Raw genomic sequence first — 21,415 nt, 5'->3', positions numbered from 1 at the left:
AGATAAAAAGTCGTTCTTTTTTTCTTCATCGGTCCCTTCATCCTCTCGCCGGTCTGCAGACGATATGCAATGCTCAATGAGGTAACTAATAAATAACTATTACCGGTGACGTGTAAATGATAGATGTTAGATATCATCATAAGAGCTTTGCGGTGGAAATGCGTGTCAGAAACATACAACTTAGAGAATGAAAAACAGTGAGGCTCAAGCACATTTAAGGGTCCAGCTCAACTGCTGCAACCTTAAATGCAACCTGATGAAGACAGCACCACTCAGATGCCTTAGAAATGAATGATTACACATTCCAAATAATTTATGCATGTGACCTTTCTGAGTCACTATACTATTGTGTACACTGCCATGTTTTGCTTGTATTTGGTTACGCTCTACTTTAAACTCATTATATTGGGACTATTGGTGCTCCACCACCAATTTAACCCGAGCTTGTCTACGATGTCAGACTGTGCATATAAAGTGACCGGAGCTGCAGACATGTACTACTCTTACGACGTCAACAGAAAGCACCAACTGAGTGATATAAATACCAGTGAGTCTGTGTTCAGTCCTGAACAAATTAATCAAATTAATCGTAGAGCATCACTGTCATTATAAAAAAGCGATATTTAAACTGAAAACAATGTTCAACAAAACAAATGTGGCAAAAAGCAGCTGAGAAGTGTGGACCGCATGTTGGAGGAGTGACACTTAGTGAGCTTAACAAGTCGCTGTAGTCCGTCCTTCATCTGCCAAACATCTGGAAACCTACAAAGCATGAACATGAACATGATGGCAGTCCAGTTCCTGTTGCTAACATCTTCTAGCTCATCACCCACACGTTGCTTTCTATAACCTGAAAGTACGTGAAGGCCCTCCTTTTTTAAAATATATTTAAAATGAGCATCCATTAAAAAAATGTTATGTAATTAATATTTAATACAATTTAAGACAGAATTGTATATATTCCATATTAAATCCGACACTGATGGCACAACGGTGTGTATTACTATTACATATTTTGTTCAACCCAAAATGCGATGCACTAGTCAGGGGGTCCTCGGCTGGAAACATATTTCAATGGCGGTACATCGCTGAAGAACGGTTGAGAACCCCTGGTCTAAACCATAAAGCAGGGTGTGCTTTAGGGCGGGGCTACGAGGTGATTGACAGGTCTCTGCTGCTACCAGAGCCGTATACAGCGTCTCTATTTCCCTCTGCAGTCCAAACTGAATCCACAAAACAACGGGACGTCACGACGACTACGTCCACTTCTTTTATGAAGTTTGTGCTCAACAAACTGTGAGATAAGTTTTAAAGACACAGGCGCTGAAGCTCAGACAGGATGACTTGGTAGTTCAAAGAGACCGTGTGAGAAAAACAATGTGTGTTTGAATATTAAAGCACGGAAACAGGAGAAATGTGAAACCTTTAATTCTTCCGTCTGGACTTCATCTCGATACAGTCAACAAGGTGCTGCAGACATTCCTTAGAAACACGTTGGCATGATAGCAGCACGCAGTCGTTTGCATGTGTTAGCTGCACATCCATGATGCCGTTCTCCCTCCACATGATCTACTGGATGGAGAGCTGAATCCAGTCTGAGAGGACTTGAGCTTGTGCCCTGCTGGAGGTAGCCATCAGAAGATGACGCGTGGTCATGAAGGCGGTCGTGGTCAGCAGGCGTTACAACTCTGCTCAATTAAGGGGCCAACGTCTACTCTTTACCGAGCTGGATTGATTCTTCACACTGAAGAAAGAGTTCAAACAGCGTACAAAGTTACAAACATGAATTGGGTCACTGTGTTAGTAACAAACGGCCATGACTGTCCATCCTCTGCCTCACTCTGCTCCAGTCGCTCTGCTTTAACACGGACGGCTGAACAAACCACGAGAAGGGAGCTTCACGTCGTCTCACACTTTAATACAACAGAAACGTTATATACAATAAAGTTAATAACACCTTCTGGCAAGTGTTATGACTCGAGGTTAATACAGTGATCAGATGGGCAGAACCCTAGTTTTCCATCCGGGACCAGACCAGAACCCAGACCCATCTTAATGTGTCCAGGTTTAAAGGCAGCGATGTGGCGTCTCACAGGAGAACCAGGTCACACAGAAAGGATCATTTGATGTTGCGAAATATGCGGCGAGCGTGATTGGTTTTTATGGCGGCCAGAGCAGCCTCCAGCGTGGAGATGAGGTGCAGGAGGGTGCTGGGGTCCGTCTGCAGAACCCTCCTGCTGAGGTCCGTCTGGAGAACCCTGCTGCTGGGCTCCGTCTGCAGAACCCTGCTGCTGGGCTCCGTCTGCAGAACCCTGCTGCTGGGGTCTGCGCCTCCCGTCAGCAGCAGGCGCAGCGTCACCGTGGGAACGACCTGCTGGCGGATCGGACGACTCGCCAACTGCAGCGACACACGGGAGGAGAAGTTCACCTCTGAACCGTGTGAAGGCACCAGACCACGCCGGCATTGCACGTCCAAAACAAAACCACGTTTCATGAATGCGGCGTTGCATCACACGGCTAACGGTGTGAAACGGTTGGTTAAGTTTAGCACAGAAATACTAAAAAAATCTTTTGTTTGTGTCAACATATCGTAACAACATAACATAATTACTTATTTATATTTACTTACTTTTCTGAATACTATAAGTATTCAGAAAAGCGCTATATAAAATTAAAGTATTATTATTATTATATTAACATAACATCACGTCCTGGTGGTGGAAAGTTAATCAGTGATTAATCACCAATTAATTAATCAACACGAATACACACAAAAAGATTGCAAATAACTGAATATAATAATCAAATATCTACGTTCTCTATTTGAATCTAAAGCAGATGATTCATAATTTCTAAATGATCTAGCACACACACACACACACACACACACACACACACACACACACACACACACACACCTGTACATCCAGTCTCCATTCCAGGTTGTGGTAGGCGGGCTGGCTGGAGGGCAGCTGGCTCAGGATGCTGCGGATCTGACTGTGGTGCTGCAGGTAGAGCTGCAACACACACCTCACACACTCAGCTGGAGAGCAGGGACCTCACACACACCTGACACACACACAGTGAATCATCTCAGATCAGAAGAAATAAAGTCAAAGTCACCTGTAGGAGGGTCTGGTTAAGCTCTTCACCAAACCCCAAAACCAACACCGAGTCCAGGAAATCCACTTCAGAGATCTACACACACACACACACACACACACACACACACACACACACACACACACACACACACACACACACACACACACACAGAACATTGACATTGGGAAAACATTTGACCCAGTATTCACCTGGTGGAATATGTCTCAGTGTTCCCGTGCCTCATGATGACACAGGTAGACCTAAAAACAATAACCTAAGTGTTATTGTTGCAGCGCTGACCCAAATACAACCGGAATACAGCCTAGCAAGCTAAGTGTCACCAGCACTCATCTTAGAAAGGACACGTATTAGGAAGAAGTGTGTTAGCGTTAGCTAGCGTTGCTAGATGATCAATCAGACATTGATCATAGAAGTGTGTTAGCGTTAGCTAGCGTTGTTAGATGATCAATCAGACATTGGATCATAGAAGTGTGTTAGCGTTAGCTAGCGTTGCTAGATGATCAATCAGACATTGGATCATAGAAGTGTGTTAGCGTTAGCTAGCGTTGCTAGATGATCAATCAGACATTGATCATAGAAGTGTGTTAGCGTTAGCTAGCGTTGTTAGATGATCAATCAGACATTGGATCATAGAAGTGTGTTAGCGTTAGCTAGCGTTGCTAGATGATCAATCAGACATTGGATCATAGAAGTGTGTTAGCGTTAGCTAGCGTTGCTAGATGATCAATCAGACATTGATCATAGAAGTGTGTTAGCGTTAGCTAGCATTGCTAGATGATCAATCAGACATTGGATCATAGAAGTTAGCTAGCGTTGCGAGATGATCAATCAGACATTGATCATAGAAGTGTGTTAGCGTTAGCTAGCGTTGCGAGATGATCAATCAGACATTGATCATAGAAGTGTGTTAGTGTTAACTAGCGTTGCTAGATGATCAATCAGACATTGGATCATAGAAGTGTGTTAGCGTTAGCTAGCGTTGCTAGATGATCAATCAGACATTGGATCATAGAAGTGTGTTAGCGTTAGCTAGCGTTAATAGATAATGCAGGCGCTGTGAATTCACCTCCGACCCACCGGGAATCAGAACTGTCTCCGACTGTCACGGACACCCGGATGCAGACAGAGTTGCACAGTGAAAGCGAGGCTGATAGGGAACCAATCAAAACGGCCCCGGTGTCATTGTCCTACAGCATTTATTATGTGCCGTCAACATTTACGACCAGAAACTGATGCCATTTCACCCCTAACCTAACCCACACCGGGTCAAAGGTCAAAGGTGGTGGTCATGCCTCCCTTCGCCTTGAAGTCAGTGTAACGGTCTTTCTGAGTGTCAGAGTGTGTGTGTCACCATGTGTTTGGAGCTCTCGGTCATCAGGTACATCAGGCCTTCCACTCCATGCTGCACCATTTCCACCGGAACACACAGCTTCCCTGCAAGCAGTGGAGCCGTTAACTCTGCAGTCTGCTCTGTTACACTATTATGGGATGTGAGCACACACCAGACTATTCCAACGTGCTCTGTCTCTTTAAGCTAGGATTGATGACTCAAACTGTACTAAAAGATTTAACTGATCATCATCAGCACTGTGACAAGTGTGTGTGTGTGAGAGGTGGTGATAATCACACCCCACATATATCAGTGAAAGGTAGAATCAATATTAGAAACACATAATCACTGCACAGCATGAATAAAGGTGACAACTGAGACATATTTGGAAAGCAGCATAAACGATGACAACACTGCAGTACAATAAACCTGAATACATACTGTGTACAGTACTTATGTAGTGAGCAGGACTGTTCTAACACGTAGTAGTCCACTACTGCACAGTGTTGAGTAAAGAGTTTAACAGCAGTGGACCAATCAGCTGTAAGGAGGATGTGATGAAGGCTGTAGTCTTACTGGCGGCTCCCTCGTAGATCTTAGGACTGCTTCCTCTCCTTAAGAACTCCAGCGCTATGCGACCGAACTCTCCAACCACTGAGGACGAAACACACACACACACACACACACACACACACACACTCTTAATTTACTCAATCAACGGGTTCCAATTCATATTCAGGGTTAGGACTGTAGATAGAAGTGATGCACCCGTTCTCCCGTGGAGCTATTCTGATATGTATACAATCCAACAATGCATTTGTTTTATACAGAAACTGCAATAACTTAGTTCGCTTTACGGATCATAGTAAATGGACTGTACTTTGACTTTTCCATGACGTTAAACCAAATTTTCATGAGCAAACATTTAGTGAAGTCTGGGTGTAAGCAGTAAGAAGTGAGTAAATGTAGTATTTAAACTAACAATGAGAATACAAAGCATACAGTAAACCTTAAATGACACAAATGAATGAGACAATAGTTTGATTAAAAGAATAAACATTTATATAGATGCCTGTATGTATGCCTGCTTATATTTTGAGTCTTTCTTTTAAAAGCATATTCATTATTTCAAACTCAGCGTAAATGAACGACATGAACACATGAATACAACACATTTACATGACTTTTACTAAACCTTCCATTTCCCTTGAACACAACGCAGCACATAACGCAGCGGATGCACTGGCAGGTCATCACAGTGTGAAGAGGTTAGTTTTGTTTGGCGGAAGGATATCTCGTTTCTGCTTCTGCAGCACTGCGGTCAGCTGACAGTCACACCGTAACGGTTACAGCAGCTCAGCATACGTTCATGGTGCTGGTCCAGGACCAGTTACCGACCTGCGGCGTCAACCTTCGGCAGGAAGGAGAGGTGTTCTTTGTGGTCTTCAGACAGAACCAGCAGCATCCTGACCCGCCGTAGAGTCCTGAACGGCCGGTAGAGAAACGGCAACAGCTTCACAGTTCGGGAACCAAACACATCCACACCCGGAAGAGCCCGCGGACCGTTTTTCCATAGCCCGCCCTACTCGGCCTCTGATTGGCTTACCCCGGCGTTCCTGCCATAGGCCTAACCAATCACACCACTCGTTTTTAAATCGAACCAATCCAGCCAACGTAGGCAACGAGTACGAGCCAATCAGAGGCGGGGTATCCCTCCTTCTTCGTTGGTGTTTTACTGCAGCTTATTACTGCCTTCCTCTGGACTCTGTGTTCAAATAATTTAAACATTACATTATGAAAAATAATTACACAAATATGGAACCTTGTAGTTAAGAAACAATCAAATTAATTTGTAACGAAATGTTATATTCAGGCTTCTTTACTTTAGCTCATTGTATGTCATGTTACTGAACACAGAAGAAAATCACTTCTTTCACACAAAATAGAAATAAAAAAAGATCTCACCGGTTTCACAGATGAGCAACATGTTATGTAAATTATAGAATATCCTGGAAAAACCCTTTTGCTTCCATAAAATGTCTTTCAGATGTAGCTGAAAGAAAACATTTATTTTGAATCTGTAGATTTGACCTAAATGCACTAAGTCAGCATAAAATAACACTTGATTTACATATTTAAACATAACCTCTCAGAAAGAATAATGGCGTGTAAGTCATTCATGTCCGACGGTGAGTCGTTAACTGGTTCAGTTTCATGTTTACTAATCTATGAAGAAACATGGAATATATACGAGGAATGGTTTTTAAAGTGTTTCTTAACATAAAGGAAACCCATGAGCCGGTATGGGCCGAGTTCTTATTCCACACCGAGTTGGTATATTAATAAACACGCGTTACAGCCACTGTGTATATGTAAAACATTTATTGTGTGTACAAAAAGTAGTTCTTCAACAATTAATCATGAATGAGAACTCACATTTGGCATGCTGCCCCTCGTTAACAATACCAGGCTGAAAGATGTTCAAAAGAAAACTCACTAAATCACATCTATATTGGTCAGACAGTGACTGCAGCAGACAGACCTGGAGCAGACAGACCTGGAGCAGACAGACCTGCAGCAGACAGACCTGGAGCAGACAGACCTGCAGCAGACAGACCTGCAGCAGACAGACCTGCAGCAGACAGGCTGCAGGTCTGTCTGCTGCAGGTCAATAGGAGTCCAGGGACGCAGCTTCTGGTGAACAAGCTTTTCTACAGATACTCCTGAACACATACTTATGGCCAAAATTTGCCATTTTGATATTTCCGGTTTTCAGTTTAAAAAGGTGTGTTATTGTCCAAGTAACAAAGGGATGCTCATGCATACTAGTATGCAACAACACCGGCACCAGGTAGATCAGAGGCAGTGGTTCTGGGTGAGACTGAAGCTTCATTATTAGACATCCCAGCAGAACTTACAGTGATTGGTAAAAGCCGGACCAGTTTTCATGAAAAGGCCGGTCGTTTGAAAAATATATTGCAGAGATCCGCTGAATACACGCGAAGCCTTGTGCTAAAACCATGAAGACCCCTGGAGGGACTGAATCCCGTTACACAACCCACATCAGATCCGGATTAACTTCAGTCAGTCCGACATCGCTGAGGAATCCTGAAGTAACGTACACACCCAGCCGTAACCATCCCAGAAACCCAAACACACTCAAATGAGAAATGAAGTATATCATATCGACAAACTGATTACATAGACAAGCACTCTATAGAAAAATAATAACTACCGTAGCGATGTAAAGCACGCCGTACTGACACAAGAATTGGTCCCACGACGGGCTCAACTGGTTCCATGGCTGCAGACCTACCGACTAACAACCCTACTTCCTGTCACTTTGGTTGTCACCGTTAGCAGAGGCTAACGCGCCACCCCGTTGCACGACAGCTGGCGGATACAGCGACGCTCTGATTCACTGAGGACACCGAACGTGTCGTTCTATCTGGTGACCTCTACTCAGACGTCACTAAAGGGCACTAAAAGGTTTTCATTCCACTGGACTAACATTCTTCCTCTGCACCGTTTCTCCTTCCTGACGCCTACACTGACCCGGCGGACGGACCGCCACAGGTCTGCAGGATCCAGGAGGAGAGACGGAGAGGCGGGGGCGGGGCATGTGAGGACCAGGTGAGTCGGCTGCAACCCAGCGGTGGATTTGCAGACACATTCTGGATGAGGGGAAATCAGTTCTGCAACACAATGCGGCATCGTTTAAACCCAAATGGTTGTTGAGGAGTGTTAAGACCGTACAGCCTGGGAGGAACATTTGTGATTCAACATATTGGGCTAAATGAGGAAAATATTTGAAGACATTATGGTTGTGATCCGCAGACCTTAGCATTGCTAACGGTGTTTTAGGAAAACGATTTATTAAAAGCAGATCCAGTAAAAAGAGTCCACTAGTCCAAAATTGTGTATATCGTCTTGAACTGTAAAAAACACAATGAGACAAGATCATATCTGGGTGGCTCAAGAGAAAAAAAATATATATAAAATAGGGATGTGAAAGCCAACGGAAGGGAAGGCTTCACATGATGGCGCACTCTCTGGAGGACACCTTTCCCTGCAGAGAGACACAAGCTTCAGGTTAGCACCAACACGTCATCAGGCACATATAGATTCATAGTTCATACACATTCTGACCAGTGGGTTTCATGACTTTTCCATGACTTTAAACCAAATGTCCATGACAAACATTTAGTGAAGTCTGGGTGTAAACAGTAAGAAGTGAGTAAATGTAGTATTTAAACTAACAATGAGAATACAAAGCATACAGTAAACCTTAAATGACTCAAATGAATGAGACAACAGTTTGATTAAAAGAATAAACATTTATATAGATGCCTGTATGTATGCCTGCTTATATTTTGAGTCTTTCTTTTAAAAGCATATTCATTATTTCAAACTCAGCGTAAATGAACACATGAATATAACACATTTACATGACTTTTACTAAACTTTTGGGAATACATTTTTTTCAAGGACTTTTCCAGACCTGGAAATAACCATTTGAAAATTCCATGACTTTTCCAGGTTTTCCAACCGGATCTCATGAAACAAACATCAACTGTTGGGACTCGTGTCAAAACGGTCAGCCTGGCCTCTCTGATAGAAATGGCATGGACAAAATAATAAAAACACCTCATCTTTTGCGTGCTTTTCACACTCACCGTTTCTGCCTCTTCCTCATCCTCCTCCTCCTCTTCGTCGTCCTCGTCGTCCTCTCCGTTCTCGACCTCCACCTCGGTCTTGGTCACGCTCCTCGTGGCGACCTCCTGCGGGACAGCCAGTCAGACCACGTGCCTCAAAACACAAGCGCCGCGTTGCCAAATCAAAGACGCATATCTGTACCTCGTCATCGCCGTTCACCAACGTGGTGATGATGTCACTTCCTGTGCCCCAGGAGGTCTGGCTCTTCCACAGCAGGTCAGTTGGGGGGCTGTGGGCCACGCCGGCGTCATTAGACCACACCTGTTCACACGGGGCCGGTTAGCACGCCATAAAGACTGGACTGGAGTAAAAACAGCTGTTTGATCTCAACTGAAGCTCCCGTCACTGTGCAGGTGAGGCTCAGAAGACTAGACTGAGACCTGTAAAGCATTCAGCTTCAATGGAGCGTTTGGAAAGAACTGCACCTTTAAACCCGGATAGTAATTATACATATACTATACACTAAAAAAAAAAAAATATATATATATATATATATATATATATATATATATATATATATATATATATAGGGATGAGTGAAGTAGGGATGAGTGAAAATCCGTCTTAAATAGAATCATATGACAAAATTATATATGGATATACCTTGATACACAATTACGCATCTAAATCGCTAATAACGAGCGCATGCTAACTCATATTTAAGTTCTTCATTGAATGAGAACATAGTCTTATAATTCATTATTTTATACAGACTATTTAGTTATTGAATTAGCAGGAAACAGACTCCGTGGTTAATATTGATATCGCTCACCGTCACAGACTGGCCGGCCTTCAGGACAAACTTCGGGGAGAACTTGTAGACGACCTCGTCCCCGTCGTCCACCTGTCTCTTCAACCTCCAGTTGCCCAGCGGCTGGTCCTGCAACACAGAGGTAGACTCAGCATACGACCTTTAACAGAGGCCTCGGGGTGATGTCAGCATCCACTGCATCGTGGTGCAGTGAACCCAACCGTAATCAAGCCGTTGGTATTCACACTGAGGCTCTCACTCACCTGAGCGGTCTCGTTGGTCAGTGTCACTGCGTTCCCGTCCATGTCGGTGGGCGATATGGTGACGGCTCCGCTGGCCGTGGCTTCTTCGGACACCAGCAGCTGCTCTCCTCCATCCTTAGCCTCGGCCTCCGCCCTCTTCCTCTTGGAGGAGCGGGAGGAGGAAGACCCCGTTAGCCTGGAAACGGTGACTCGAGCGGACGGGCTGGGGGACAGCTTCAGTCTGAAAGAGGAACACCAGAGTTGGGGGAGGAAACACCAAGGGGGATCAGGTTCTGGAGAGACATGGCGGTTGTGTGACAAACTCATTTTACAGATAAACAGGACTGGAAAAGCCTGACTACCCTGGACCCAAGTCTTTAGTACGAGCCGCTCTCAGCAGCATTCGGCCCGTTCTGAACGCACAGAACACCTGTAACAGCCTCTGCACTAGAAAGGTTAATGTGTGTGTGTGTGTGTGTGTACCTGTGCTCCTCGCCCTCCAGCAGTTTCCTGTATGCGTGGATCTCCATGTCCAGAGCGAGCTTCACGTCCAGCAGCTCCTGGTACTCGCTGAGCTGAGCGTTCATGCGCTCTCTCATCTCGCTCATCTCGCGCTCCTTCCCCTCCATGGCCCGGCGGTGCTTGTCTCGGTCGGCCGACAGAATCTCCTCCAGCTCTCTGATGCGATCCTCAGAGGCCGCCGCCTTACAACACACAAGCGAGCGACCAGCATGAGCATGCATTCAAAAAGCCAACGAGCCACTCCTGCAGCTGAATAACACCAGGAGGCTCGAGTCACGACGCGGTACCTGTTTCTGCAGCGCGCTGAGCTGGTACCCGAGGCTCTCTATCCTCATGCGGGACTCCTGCACCTCCTCCCGGGCCGAGCCCATCGCCTTGTCGTTGTTTTCAGAGGACACCAGGGCGTTATCCAACTGGAGCGACAACAGGACAGACGCTGTTAGCGGTCAGAGCTTCAGAGATGAAAGGACAACATAAAGACGTGTCCCTCACCTTGGCCTTGAAGGTCTGCTCCAGTTCCTCCTTGTACATAGAGACCTGCTCGTCATGCTGCCTCCTCAGGTCCTGGTGGGATCACACAAATCGCTTAACCCTCTGAACCCAAAGCCGTTTCAGAGTTTTTTGCTCCCGTCATATTTTTTACTGCAATATAAAAGTACTGCTCCTCTACGGCTAGAAGTAGAGAGCACTCAAACATGTCTTTAGTGCAGAGGAACAAATCTATCCGAAAAAATAAAACACAATGGAACTTACACATCAAACATGTTTCAAAGTTGTCACAATGTTACTAAAGTTAGGAAAACGATGGAGGCTCTACGTTCTACGTTCATTGAACTATTTACATTCCTACAACCTGTCAGTTCTGTGTCACAGAGTCTTTGTCTCAGCCGAGTCGTTCGTGGCTTCCTAGTTGCACGGTGTAGAATGTAATGTTCTTTAAATCATCTGTTTACTTCAAACAGTGTATTTTAATAATATCACAATTTAACCTTCGTTTTTGCTGCTTCTTTCTGACCAATTTGATTGTTCAGGGACCGTTGGAAAGCTGAAACTCTGACGCTAATGTTGTTTCTTACAGCTTGAGGCGGTGATAGACGGTGTAGTTTTGACGATTGAAGACAACAGCAGTGGTTTTGGGGTTCAGAAGGTCAAAGTAGTGAAATGCATCGCCCAGACACATCACACACCCGTGGCGTTCACTGCTTCGCCTCTGTGATGTGATTGGCTCTCGCTGTTGTCAACGATCAACAGCATTTAGTGACTTCATTCAACCTCATATTCTTTATCACTGATATTACTAAACATGTTGTGTACCCAGTCCTCCCACAGATAAGACAACAGTTACCATTCATCCCAACATACCTGTAAAGCCGCTGCCAGTTTGAACTCGTAGTCCTGTCGGACTCCAGAGTCCACCTCCACGATCCTCATCTCCTGCCGGCGCCGAGACCCACGCACCTCCTGAACGCCAGGAAGATTTACTGTGAGTCAGATCAACTCGAGGCGACAATACATTCTACGTTAACAACAGTCGATAAAGGAAACAATGACCGACACACTCTTACCTCTTCGAACATGCCCTTCCTGAACTCCAGATCTTCACTCAGGGATTGACAGCGGTTCTCCAAGTCGACACGCATCAGTGTCTCCGCCTCCAGCTGGCGCTTGCCAACAGCATGGCTGTCCTCTGCCTGTAAGAAACACGAGCATATGGACACTCAACAAAGACGGATCCACCGCGAGCAAGCGGTGGAAGAAAAGCTGAGAAGAGTTATAAGTCAGCGAGGAGCCAGTCTTTCATGTCAGGTGTCATTATCTGTGATATCATGTCGGATATTATAGAAATACTGGAATTCTGCTAATTAGGATGTGTAGAAACCCACATACTATATCTTCAGAGTTTTCATTTTATTTCCACTAGAGTGAATGATGTCATCTTGAGGTGGTACTCAGATACTCCTCGTTTAAAAGTTCTTCACAGATCTATCACTTTAATGTAGGTCTACATGCACCAGATTGATACATTTAACTTGAGAATGTCCAGCATTTTCTTCCGGGGAAGGACTTCCTCTTCAGTCTCACCACATCCTGTAGGGATCACTATTTAATTCAAAGCACACTGTTTCTCTTCAGACTATTTAACCCTTTCTAGCATCTTTCCAGCTTGTGTTTGTCCTGAACAGACAGCCTGAACCTCCCAGGACTCACCTTAGCCAGCAGGCTCTTGACATCGGCCAGCTCAGAAGTCAGAGCCGCGTTCTGGCTCAGGGCCGTAGAAAGAGCGGCTTCGCTCTTGTGCAGCTGGCCCTCCAGCCCACCGGCCCTGGACATCGCTGCGGCGAGATCCCCATCCTTCTTCTTGGCACTGACACACATGGACAGAGAGGAAAACTCAGTTATGGCTCACGTCCACTGACCTGTCCTTCCAAGGGACCCTGACAGGAAACGCTCATCTGGTCTCTAACAACGTGACCTGTGTGCTGTGGCATATCACCTGCGTGTCGCTTCTTCCAGGTCCGCCTGAGCCTTGCCCAGGTCTATCTGGAGCCGGGCTCGCTCTCTGGCAGTTTCATCCAGAACCCGTCGAGCATCAGCTAACTCTGCCTCATACAGAGCCTTCAGGCCGGTCACCTAGAGACAGGGACACACACAGGTAAACAATACGTTAGTAACAACACACTATTCACACACATTCAGTGGTCAGCAGACATACATTTACCATCTTAAATTCTACAATTCTCAATTCCTTTATTTACTTTCACAAGGACGACCCACTCCCCATCAATAATTACATTTATTTTGTATAGCCCAAAAAATACAAATACCTTTACCATCTCTACACATACGTACAATGCTCCTTCTTGGGAGTCCTGGGTGCAGACATTCCAACAAGACAATCAAAAACACGTCCAGCTAACTCCAGAAAGTGGCTGTAGCATAACGTGAGCTGCTGTTGAACGATAATTGGGCCAGAGCGCTAATGGTGTAGTCCGTTTGAACATCGAGCCAAACAGCAGACTGGAGCAGTAAAACCAGAAGGCGACCCAGCTCTGTTGACAACGCAGCCCTTTTGGCTTCAGGCATTTCCAGATGTGGGTCCCAACTCTCCAGAACCTCTGCTGAGACTACCGGTGGCCAGCTAATAGTACTGTTGGCTACAGGGGACGTGAGCTGACAGATTTATACTACACCTCCGGGTCAGGAACTTTAAAAAAGGTACAATAACTATGTGATCTATGTAGAGACATAGTGGAGCACTCTCCCCCGCTGTGTGTCTAACAGAGCTGTGCTTTGTTCACATGGCCGGCCAGCTATGCATTCTTATAGACATGTTAATGCTGGTGGGTGTGACCCAACGAGCTCTCGGTCGGGTGCAGCTAATAATGCTGTCGACTGGCAGCAGAAATGGGTTGGTCCTGTGGTCTGGACTGAGCCGTGCAGCTCTCTATTAGTCCACTCTGTTCTGTTAGCAGGGATCAAAATATGATGCTCATGCACGGTAGTGTGTGTGAAAGTTGTGTATGTTCTAAAACCTTTCACCTCACATATACATAAATGTGCTCCATACACGTTTGCTTTGCAGATGCAAGGATCTCACACTGAGGAGGGATCTAATAGCATGCTGCTGGGTCTGAGTCTTCTCAGGGTCCTGGGTGACCACAAGCATGTGATGTGATCTAAAAGGATTTTACGTTTTGTCATATACAGTGATATTTCATGAGATCCATGTTTTGGGGGACAAAAATATCACATATTACTTTTGTTGATAAGAATTATAAAGTATCTATTTACATAGAACTGTTTTGGAACTGAACCCCTGCTAAGAAAATATTGCACTTTTCCATTTGATTTCACCAAGAATCAAAACCGAAATGAATCATGTTCAGGTGACTGGGGGCCATAACACCAGTCAGACTTCTGACAATACCAAAACAAACAATACCCCCAGGAGGATGCACGAGAGACCCGAATCAAAGGAAACCTTCAGACTGGCTCACAGTAAAGATTAAGGCGGGCGGTTCTGCGCGCGCAATCTCCCCGGTTACGTTTGAATGCAGATCGGTACCGGCTGTGTGTCGAATATTAGTTTCATTGTAAGTATGCGTCCACCGATAAACTAGTGGATAACAATACCGGGGGAACGTCACACGACGCGGACAATAGGCGACTCAAACTAGCCTCCATCTGTTCACGTGGACGCGTGATGGCTGACGGCACCGGCCAGCTGCGCGTAAACGAGCAGTAGAAGAAGAAGAGTCGCTCACCTCTCTGGTGGTCACCTCCTCCTTCTCGGACACTTTGAACATCAACCGGTCGTTCTCCAGCTCCAGCGAGCGAACTCGGTCGATGTAAACGGCGAGTCGGTCGTTCAGGTGCTGCAAATCCTGTTTCTCTTGCAGGCGAGAGATCCGCGTAGGAGAGAGGGGTGTGGAGGCCGACGTCCGGCCAGCTTCACGGCTTGGGGTAGCTGTCGCCATGACGGGTTTTTTCAAGTAATCCTGGGTTTGCTTCTTCGCTCCGTGGGGAATAAAGATTCACGTTTCTGCTGCGGTCGTTACGCGGGGGACGCAAAGCGGTTCGTCTCCTGTGGACAATCAATGAGTCGAGTGCTCATACAGCGTCTCAGAGAAGAGTAAAACCGCGCTGAAACACTGATTCCAAGATGGCCGACCTCTCTATCAAGACCGCGCCAAAAGCAGAGAGCGCTTCCGGTCTCGCAATGGCTGATGGGAGAATGGGAAAGAGGGAAGAACCCAGACAGCGTACACATATTTTACGAAAATTGAGGAAAGGGCATATATATATATATATATATATATATATATATATATATATATATATATATATATATATATATATATATATATATATATACATAAAGTGGGGATGTCTGACCCCTACAGGTCATAAGTGGAAACAATGATGGATTATTTGTTTTATATATATATTGCCTATGCGTACCAAATTCTATAGATTTAAGTTTACAAGTCACAGACCTATTTTAGTGTTTTTAATTAAATAGAGTTTTAGCTCTCCATATAACTATTAAACGCTGTTCTATCAAAAAACTCCCTAATTGCTCTTGGTCTATGTATGTAATTGTACAATTGTGCCTTATTATCCTCTTTTTCACTATTAGTTTCTCTTTCTGTCTATATTTGTATAAACAACAAAGAAACACAAACACACTCTTGTTAAGAATCTACTATATGCTACATGCAATTATACACCGTAAGGAATATTTTATATCCATGAATGATGGCTGCTACAGGTAGAAATCCCTTCATTCAGTTCAGTTCAAACATTTGTAGCCACTGACTGTAGTTCAGTTTGTTCACCAAGCTAAGCAGCCATATTTATGTATCTCTTTAAAGACAATGTACAAGTTACATGTATAAAAAGGGAACACATATTAAGGACAATAACAATATATATATATATATATATATATATATATATATATATATATATATATATATATATATATATATATATGAATATATATATATGAATATATACATTCAATTTGTAAAGTGTAATACAAGTGTTTTTCTGTGTGTTATTTTGCAGGAGACCAAAATACACATTCCTCCAAAGCAAGCCAAAACTATCATCAGTATTCTCAGTTATGAAAGCAGTGGCCTCACATTATAACTTGTGTTAAACAATGTTTAAATACATAATTTCTTTATTTAAAAAAATATCATCAGACCAGACGTCCACCAGAATTGTTTTTTTTTCTTCTTCTTCTACATCAGTACAGCAGTACCTGCCTCCCACCGACAGGGGCGCTGCTCTGCCGAAGCAGAAGTGACTTCCGGGTCAACCCTTTCAATACCCCGCCTCTTTCCTGCAGCAGTCCTTCCGGTTAGACCGCCATCATAGACAGCAGGTAAGACTTAAATGTAGAAAGATATCCGCTAAAAGCCACGGCTAATCTCAGCCATCCGTCCGTTTCCACCGAGTTAATTCAAACTACGGCGACATAATGCCTTCACCTAACGTCTGAGCCCAGTATTATAGCGCAGCAACGCGTTTATATACTCTAAATGTGTAGCCCCGTCAGTGACTGACCGACGTCCATGTTTCTGTTCGCCGCTAATTATTCTGTATTTAAAAAGGGTTACAGTCTCGATACGATGCACGAAGACGCATAATGACATTAAGTCTGTCCAGAAGTTTAATTTCAGTTTTTATTTAAATAAACACGTAATGTTCTCACGTCACTGTCATGCCGCCCGCTCAATGTAAGCGGGTACCTTACGCGTTGTGTTGTATGGAGCAGAGTGCTTTTTTTCTTGACAGGGTTCTTACGGTCATGGAAAACCTAGAAAAATCATGGACTTTTAAAATGGTTAACTAGTCTTGATGGACAGGTGGCACCTCACATCAGTGTGTGAATGATTGGATGATGACGAGTAGCGTTACAGAGCTTTTATGGCTGGAAGACTAGAAATATCCAGAAAAGTCAGGGTTCTTACGGTCATGGAAAACATGGAAAAGTCATGGAATTTTAAAATGGTTATTTCCAGGCCTGGAAAAGTCCCTGAAAAAAATAAAACCCGAAAGTGTTGTAAAAGTCATGTAAATGTGTTATATTCATGTGTTCATGCCGTTCATTTACACCGATTTTGAAATAATGAATATGCTTTTAAAAGAAAAACGCTCAAAATATAAGCAGGCATACATACAGGCATCTATATAAATGTTTATTCTTTTAATCAAACTATTGTCTCATTCATTTGTGTCATTTAAGGTTTACTGTATGCTTTGTGTTCTCATTGTTAGTTTAAATACTACATTTACTCACTTTTTACTGTTTACACCCAGATTTCACTAAATGTTTGTAATAGACATTTGGTTTAAAGTCATGGACAAAATGTGTATGAACCCTGTCTTGAGCAAGACACTTAACCCTTAACTGCTCCCCGTTGCTGTGTCAACGGTGTATAGAGCAAACCTGCAAGTCGCTTTGGATAAAAGCGTCCGCTAAATGAAATGTCCTGACGCTGATGGTCTCTCTCCTGCAGACATGGCTATTCGCTACCCAATGGCTGTTGGCCTGAACAAAGGCCACCCAGTCACCAAGAACGTGACTACCCCCAAACACAGCCGCCGGCGCGGGGTGAGTACCTCTGCTGTGGTCGCTGGTCACCTGGTTCAGGGTTTCCTTCCTCCCAGCAGGAAGCACAGCTTTCACATGCACACAGGACACCGTCATGTTTTCAGTTTGTGCAAACAAACACAAAGATGTGTGGTTGTGATTAGACACTGACGGTTCACATCAGATCATTAAGTTTGTATTCCACATCTTAAGCTGTTCAAACTAAACGTTCTGGTCCGGACCGTTTTTAGCCAACATTCCAATACAAATCCATGTAGTGGAAACATTTCAGTTGATTTAATGGCAATAAACTGAAGTTTATCTTTTTACCTCTAACTGAACATTGTTTTAATTGTACATTTTAGCGTTGCCTTTACCAGTTAGTAAAGGGCCGGTGAATGAGCAGTGTGCCGTCCTGGTTTGGACGCACTTCTCCTCGCTGTAAACACTGGGTGCTGCTGGTTTTATTGGGATTAAGTTGTTCCAGGATTGCAAAATTACCATCAATGCTGTCCCAGTTGTACTGTAATATACACCCGTATGCTAGCTAATATTAGCAGTACTGTGAAAAGACACAATTTGGAGTAACAGTTGTCACCCAAGCACAACTCAAGTGTTCTTCCTGCTTTCTGTCACTTTCCTATAGTAATTATGTGTAAGTGACTGTATATATTCATGAAATTTGATGCGTAGACTCTTTGATGTGTAGAACTTATTTAGTGAAGAAAATGGCAGCAAAAAGACCTGAAAGTGCCTCTTACCTGATGCGTACAATTATTTGCAGCATGAATCTGATTTTCTGTCCTGCAGCTGACCATTAACTTATGGAATGAGTATACGTTTCAAATGTAGTGCTCCATATCACCACTGCGTGTCCCTGAAGCTGTAGCTCACAGGACTGCTGTTATGTTGGGACGTTACAATGTTAGATGGGTCAAGTAAAGCCCAACACTTCATCTGTAGGAGTCCAGATGAAGTGCAGCATGTTTAACGGCCGTCTTCTTTCCTCCTCAGCGTCTGACCAAACACAGCAAGTTTGTTCGTGACATGATCCGCGAAGTGTGCGGCTTCGCTCCGTACGAGAGGAGAGCCATGGAGCTGCTGAAGGTGTCCAAGGACAAACGAGCCCTCAAGTTCATCAAGAAGAGGGTGAGTTAGGGTTCTGCTTGTTCTCAGTGATCACGCTTTATGAAGAGCAACGCTCACACTGCTTTATACTGCAGAGAGTTTACTGGTATTTCACGCTGGTGTTGAGCGTCTGAGTCGTGTGTGTGATGGAGGATACTCCAGCCAGTCTAACGTCGCTGTCTTTCCTCCTCAGATCGGCACTCACATCCGCGCCAAGAGAAAGAGGGAGGAGCTGAGCAACGTGCTGGCTGCAATGAGGAAAGCTGCCGCCAAGAAGGACTAACCTGTCTCTTAATAAAACGTTTGCTAAACTACAAAATCCAGACGTCCGTTTGTCTTGTTCGTGTCCAGCGTGTGATCCTGATGGATCATGAGTCGGTTCTATGACGAGGAAACATTCAAGCTAGCAACCTGGAGCACTGAAGAGTTTAAGAGATTCTTACGTTTGACTATTCCAATATTATGTGATTTTGTGAAGTGGCTCAGACTGAACTGAAGTAGTGCTTTATGGAGCGTCAAATGCAGATCTCACTGTTCGAATTGTGTAAAAAAGTAAAGCGTTTTTACTCAATGATGCACATGGAGTTCTTGAACCATCGTTTTACTCAAATTGTATGCGGACCCAGGGGAAAAAAGCAACATATGGACAGTATATTGAGTCATAACCCTTGTATTATGTATCATATAACAGCTGTATCATATACAGCTGTATCATATAATATACAAACTCCAATTATTTTAGTTGCCTGTTGGGAATATTTACATTTCTGCCAATAAATCCAACTTTCTGTTCCTGTAAGGAAAATGACAACCTGCTGCATTAGAAACGTTTCATATTCCACTTCACAAAATAAAAGTTTATTTGAGCTGTAATGTTAAGTTGTAGAAACGGTATTATTGTCCATCTGACGGATTGCAGCAGGTTCAGTGTTCCTTTGTGTTTACTCCATCCTCACAAGGTGCAGTGAAAGTACTTGTTTTTTATTCATTGTGGTAATGAATTTCACATTTCCACCAGTAAAATAAATAAGATAAATGTAGCTGTGATAGTCATAAATATGAGATAAAAAGTTATAAATGCGTCGTCATTCATTAGTCATGAATATGAGTGCTACGTATGAGTCATAAATATCAAAAGTATTAATTATGAGATGGAAAGTTGTAATCATGAGTACACTGAAGACTACTTTAAACGGGGCTGTACAACAGATAAAGTACTTCAGGTACTTGCTGATTCTTCTGGGATAGAAAGCAGCAGAAAGCATCTGGTGGAGAGAATAAAAGCTGCTTCATCCACTTGGAATTGCAATCAGTGACTGCATTGAAGGCTTGAAGCCTACAAAACAAACAATGATCCAAAGACCATGGCTGCTGTGATCCGTGCTGCTGGAGGCGCTGCCAGACCCACTAGACTGTTCCAGAACAGGAAATGGACGTATGAAATGCAGTGACGGTTGACCTTTGGTCCGAGCTCTGGAAACCAGTGCATGGAGCTTTGGAAACCAGTTCATGGAGCTCTAGAAACCAGTGCATGGAGCTTTGGAAACCAGTTCATGGAGCTCTAGAAACCAGTGCATGGAGCTCTAGAAACCAGTGCATGGACCTCTGGAAACCAGTGCATGGAGCTCTGGAAACCAGTGCATGGACCTCTGGAAACCAGTGCATGGAGCTCTGGAAACCAGTGCATGGAGCTCTAGAAACCAGTGCATGGAGCTTTGGAAACCAGTGCATGGAGCTCTAGAAACCAGTGCATGGAGCTTTGGAAACCAGTGCATGGAGCTCTAGAAACCAGTGCATGGAGCTTTGGAAACCAGTGCATGGAGCTCTGGAAACCAGTGCATGGAGCTCTAGAAACCAGTGCATGGAGCTCTGGAAACCAGTGCATGGAGCTCTAGAAACCAGTGCATGGAGCTCTAGAAACCAGTGCATGGAGCTTTGGAAACCAGTGCATGGAGCTCTGGAAACCAGTGCATAGAGCGATGGTGGCAGATGTTGTGAAGTGAGTGTGTCCAGTTCTGGATGGAGCTATTAGACAAACTGACAGAAGACTATCAGGTAACTTCTTGCAGGCGACTGTGGCTCAGTGGTAGAGCAGGGTTGTCCTTCAATTAAAGGACAGGTGGTTCGATCCCCGGCTCCTGTAGCCATGTTGATGTGTCCTTGGGCAAGACACTGGCCAGGCTGTTCCTGTGCTGTGTATATGACTGGTAGCTCCTCCCATCAGTGTGTGAATGATGACAAGAAGTGTTAAAGAGCCACACATGGCCAAGTGTCAGACAGCCATTGCCTATGTTCTGTGCAGAGAATGATCTAATGATGGAAAAGACTCTTTCTTTTCGGGTTCTTCCACCACATTGTGATAGCTGTGAAATATTATTACAACATATGGTGCACTGCAGAAAAGTACAGTTTGCAGGTATTACAACCACCTCACCACACAACCAGGAGACAAATGAAATAAATTACAATACCTTACGCCAAATTGAAATATGTGG

The 21,415-nt window shown here is 44.2% G+C and overlaps 3 protein-coding genes across 3 annotated transcripts; 1 reads left to right on the top strand and 2 right to left on the bottom strand.

Moving 5' to 3' along the window:
• Positions 1–1,411: 1,411 nt before the first annotated feature.
• Positions 1,412–5,985, bottom strand: commd2 (COMM domain containing 2). The gene is made up of 6 exons (XM_079220668.1): positions 5,855–5,985; positions 5,033–5,110; positions 4,478–4,560; positions 3,124–3,198; positions 2,919–3,017; positions 1,412–2,398 (listed from the first exon to the last, which is right to left on the bottom strand). Exons 1-6 carry the CDS (start codon positions 5,919–5,921, stop codon positions 2,120–2,122), a joined length of 681 nt encoding a protein of 226 aa, XP_079076794.1. The 5' UTR covers positions 5,922–5,985; the 3' UTR covers positions 1,412–2,119.
• Positions 5,986–7,136: 1,151 nt separating this feature from the next.
• Positions 7,137–15,235, bottom strand: lmnb2 (lamin B2). Its single transcript, XM_079220664.1, has 13 exons — positions 14,953–15,235; positions 13,182–13,318; positions 12,896–13,052; positions 12,253–12,378; positions 12,050–12,148; positions 11,180–11,251; positions 10,975–11,100; positions 10,649–10,869; positions 10,187–10,406; positions 9,945–10,052; positions 9,314–9,433; positions 9,133–9,237; positions 7,137–8,525 (listed from the first exon to the last, which is right to left on the bottom strand). The coding sequence occupies exons 1-13, from the start codon at positions 15,163–15,165 to the stop codon at positions 8,490–8,492; spliced, it is 1,740 nt and encodes a 579-aa protein (XP_079076790.1). The 5' UTR covers positions 15,166–15,235; the 3' UTR covers positions 7,137–8,489.
• A 1,281-nt stretch (positions 15,236–16,516) lies between these two features.
• Positions 16,517–19,485, top strand: rpl36 (ribosomal protein L36). Its single transcript, XM_079220671.1, has 4 exons — positions 16,517–16,580; positions 17,719–17,813; positions 18,807–18,941; positions 19,114–19,485. The coding sequence occupies exons 2-4, from the start codon at positions 17,721–17,723 to the stop codon at positions 19,201–19,203; spliced, it is 318 nt and encodes a 105-aa protein (XP_079076797.1). The 5' UTR covers positions 16,517–16,580; positions 17,719–17,720; the 3' UTR covers positions 19,204–19,485.
• Positions 19,486–21,415: the final 1,930 nt, after the last annotated feature.

Source organism: Taurulus bubalis, assembly GCF_910589615.1.
Source record: "Taurulus bubalis genome assembly, chromosome: 7".
Classification (NCBI taxonomy): Eukaryota; Metazoa; Chordata; class Actinopteri; order Perciformes; family Cottidae; genus Taurulus; species Taurulus bubalis.
The sequence above is the reverse complement of the archived record's forward strand: the minus strand, read 5'-3'. Positions and strand labels throughout refer to the sequence as shown.

Excerpts from the sequence above, each read along its gene's own strand:
- commd2 (XM_079220668.1), bottom strand. The coding sequence starts at position 5,921 with ATGCTGCTGGTTCTGTCTGAAGACCACAAAGAACACCTCTCCTTCCTG. Across the intron at positions 5,111-5,854 it reads GCCGAAGGTTGACGCCGCAG|TGGTTGGAGAGTTCGGTCGC; the intron begins GTCGGTAACTGG and ends TTTCGTCCTCAG. Across the intron at positions 2,399-2,918 it reads AATGGAGACTGGATGTACAG|TTGGCGAGTCGTCCGATCCG; the intron begins GTGTGTGTGTGT and ends GTGTCGCTGCAG.
- lmnb2 (XM_079220664.1), bottom strand. The coding sequence starts at position 15,165 with ATGGCGACAGCTACCCCAAGCCGTGAAGCTGGCCGGACGTCGGCCTCC. Across the intron at positions 10,407-10,648 it reads CTGGAGGGCGAGGAGCACAG|ACTGAAGCTGTCCCCCAGCC; the intron begins GTACACACACAC and ends TTCCTCTTTCAG. Across the intron at positions 9,238-9,313 it reads TGGTGAACGGCGATGACGAG|GAGGTCGCCACGAGGAGCGT; the intron begins GTACAGATATGC and ends GCTGTCCCGCAG.
- rpl36 (XM_079220671.1), top strand. The coding sequence starts at position 17,721 with ATGGCTATTCGCTACCCAATGGCTGTTGGCCTGAACAAAGGCCACCCA. Across the intron at positions 17,814-18,806 it reads AACACAGCCGCCGGCGCGGG|CGTCTGACCAAACACAGCAA; the intron begins GTGAGTACCTCT and ends TTTCCTCCTCAG. Across the intron at positions 18,942-19,113 it reads TCAAGTTCATCAAGAAGAGG|ATCGGCACTCACATCCGCGC; the intron begins GTGAGTTAGGGT and ends TTTCCTCCTCAG.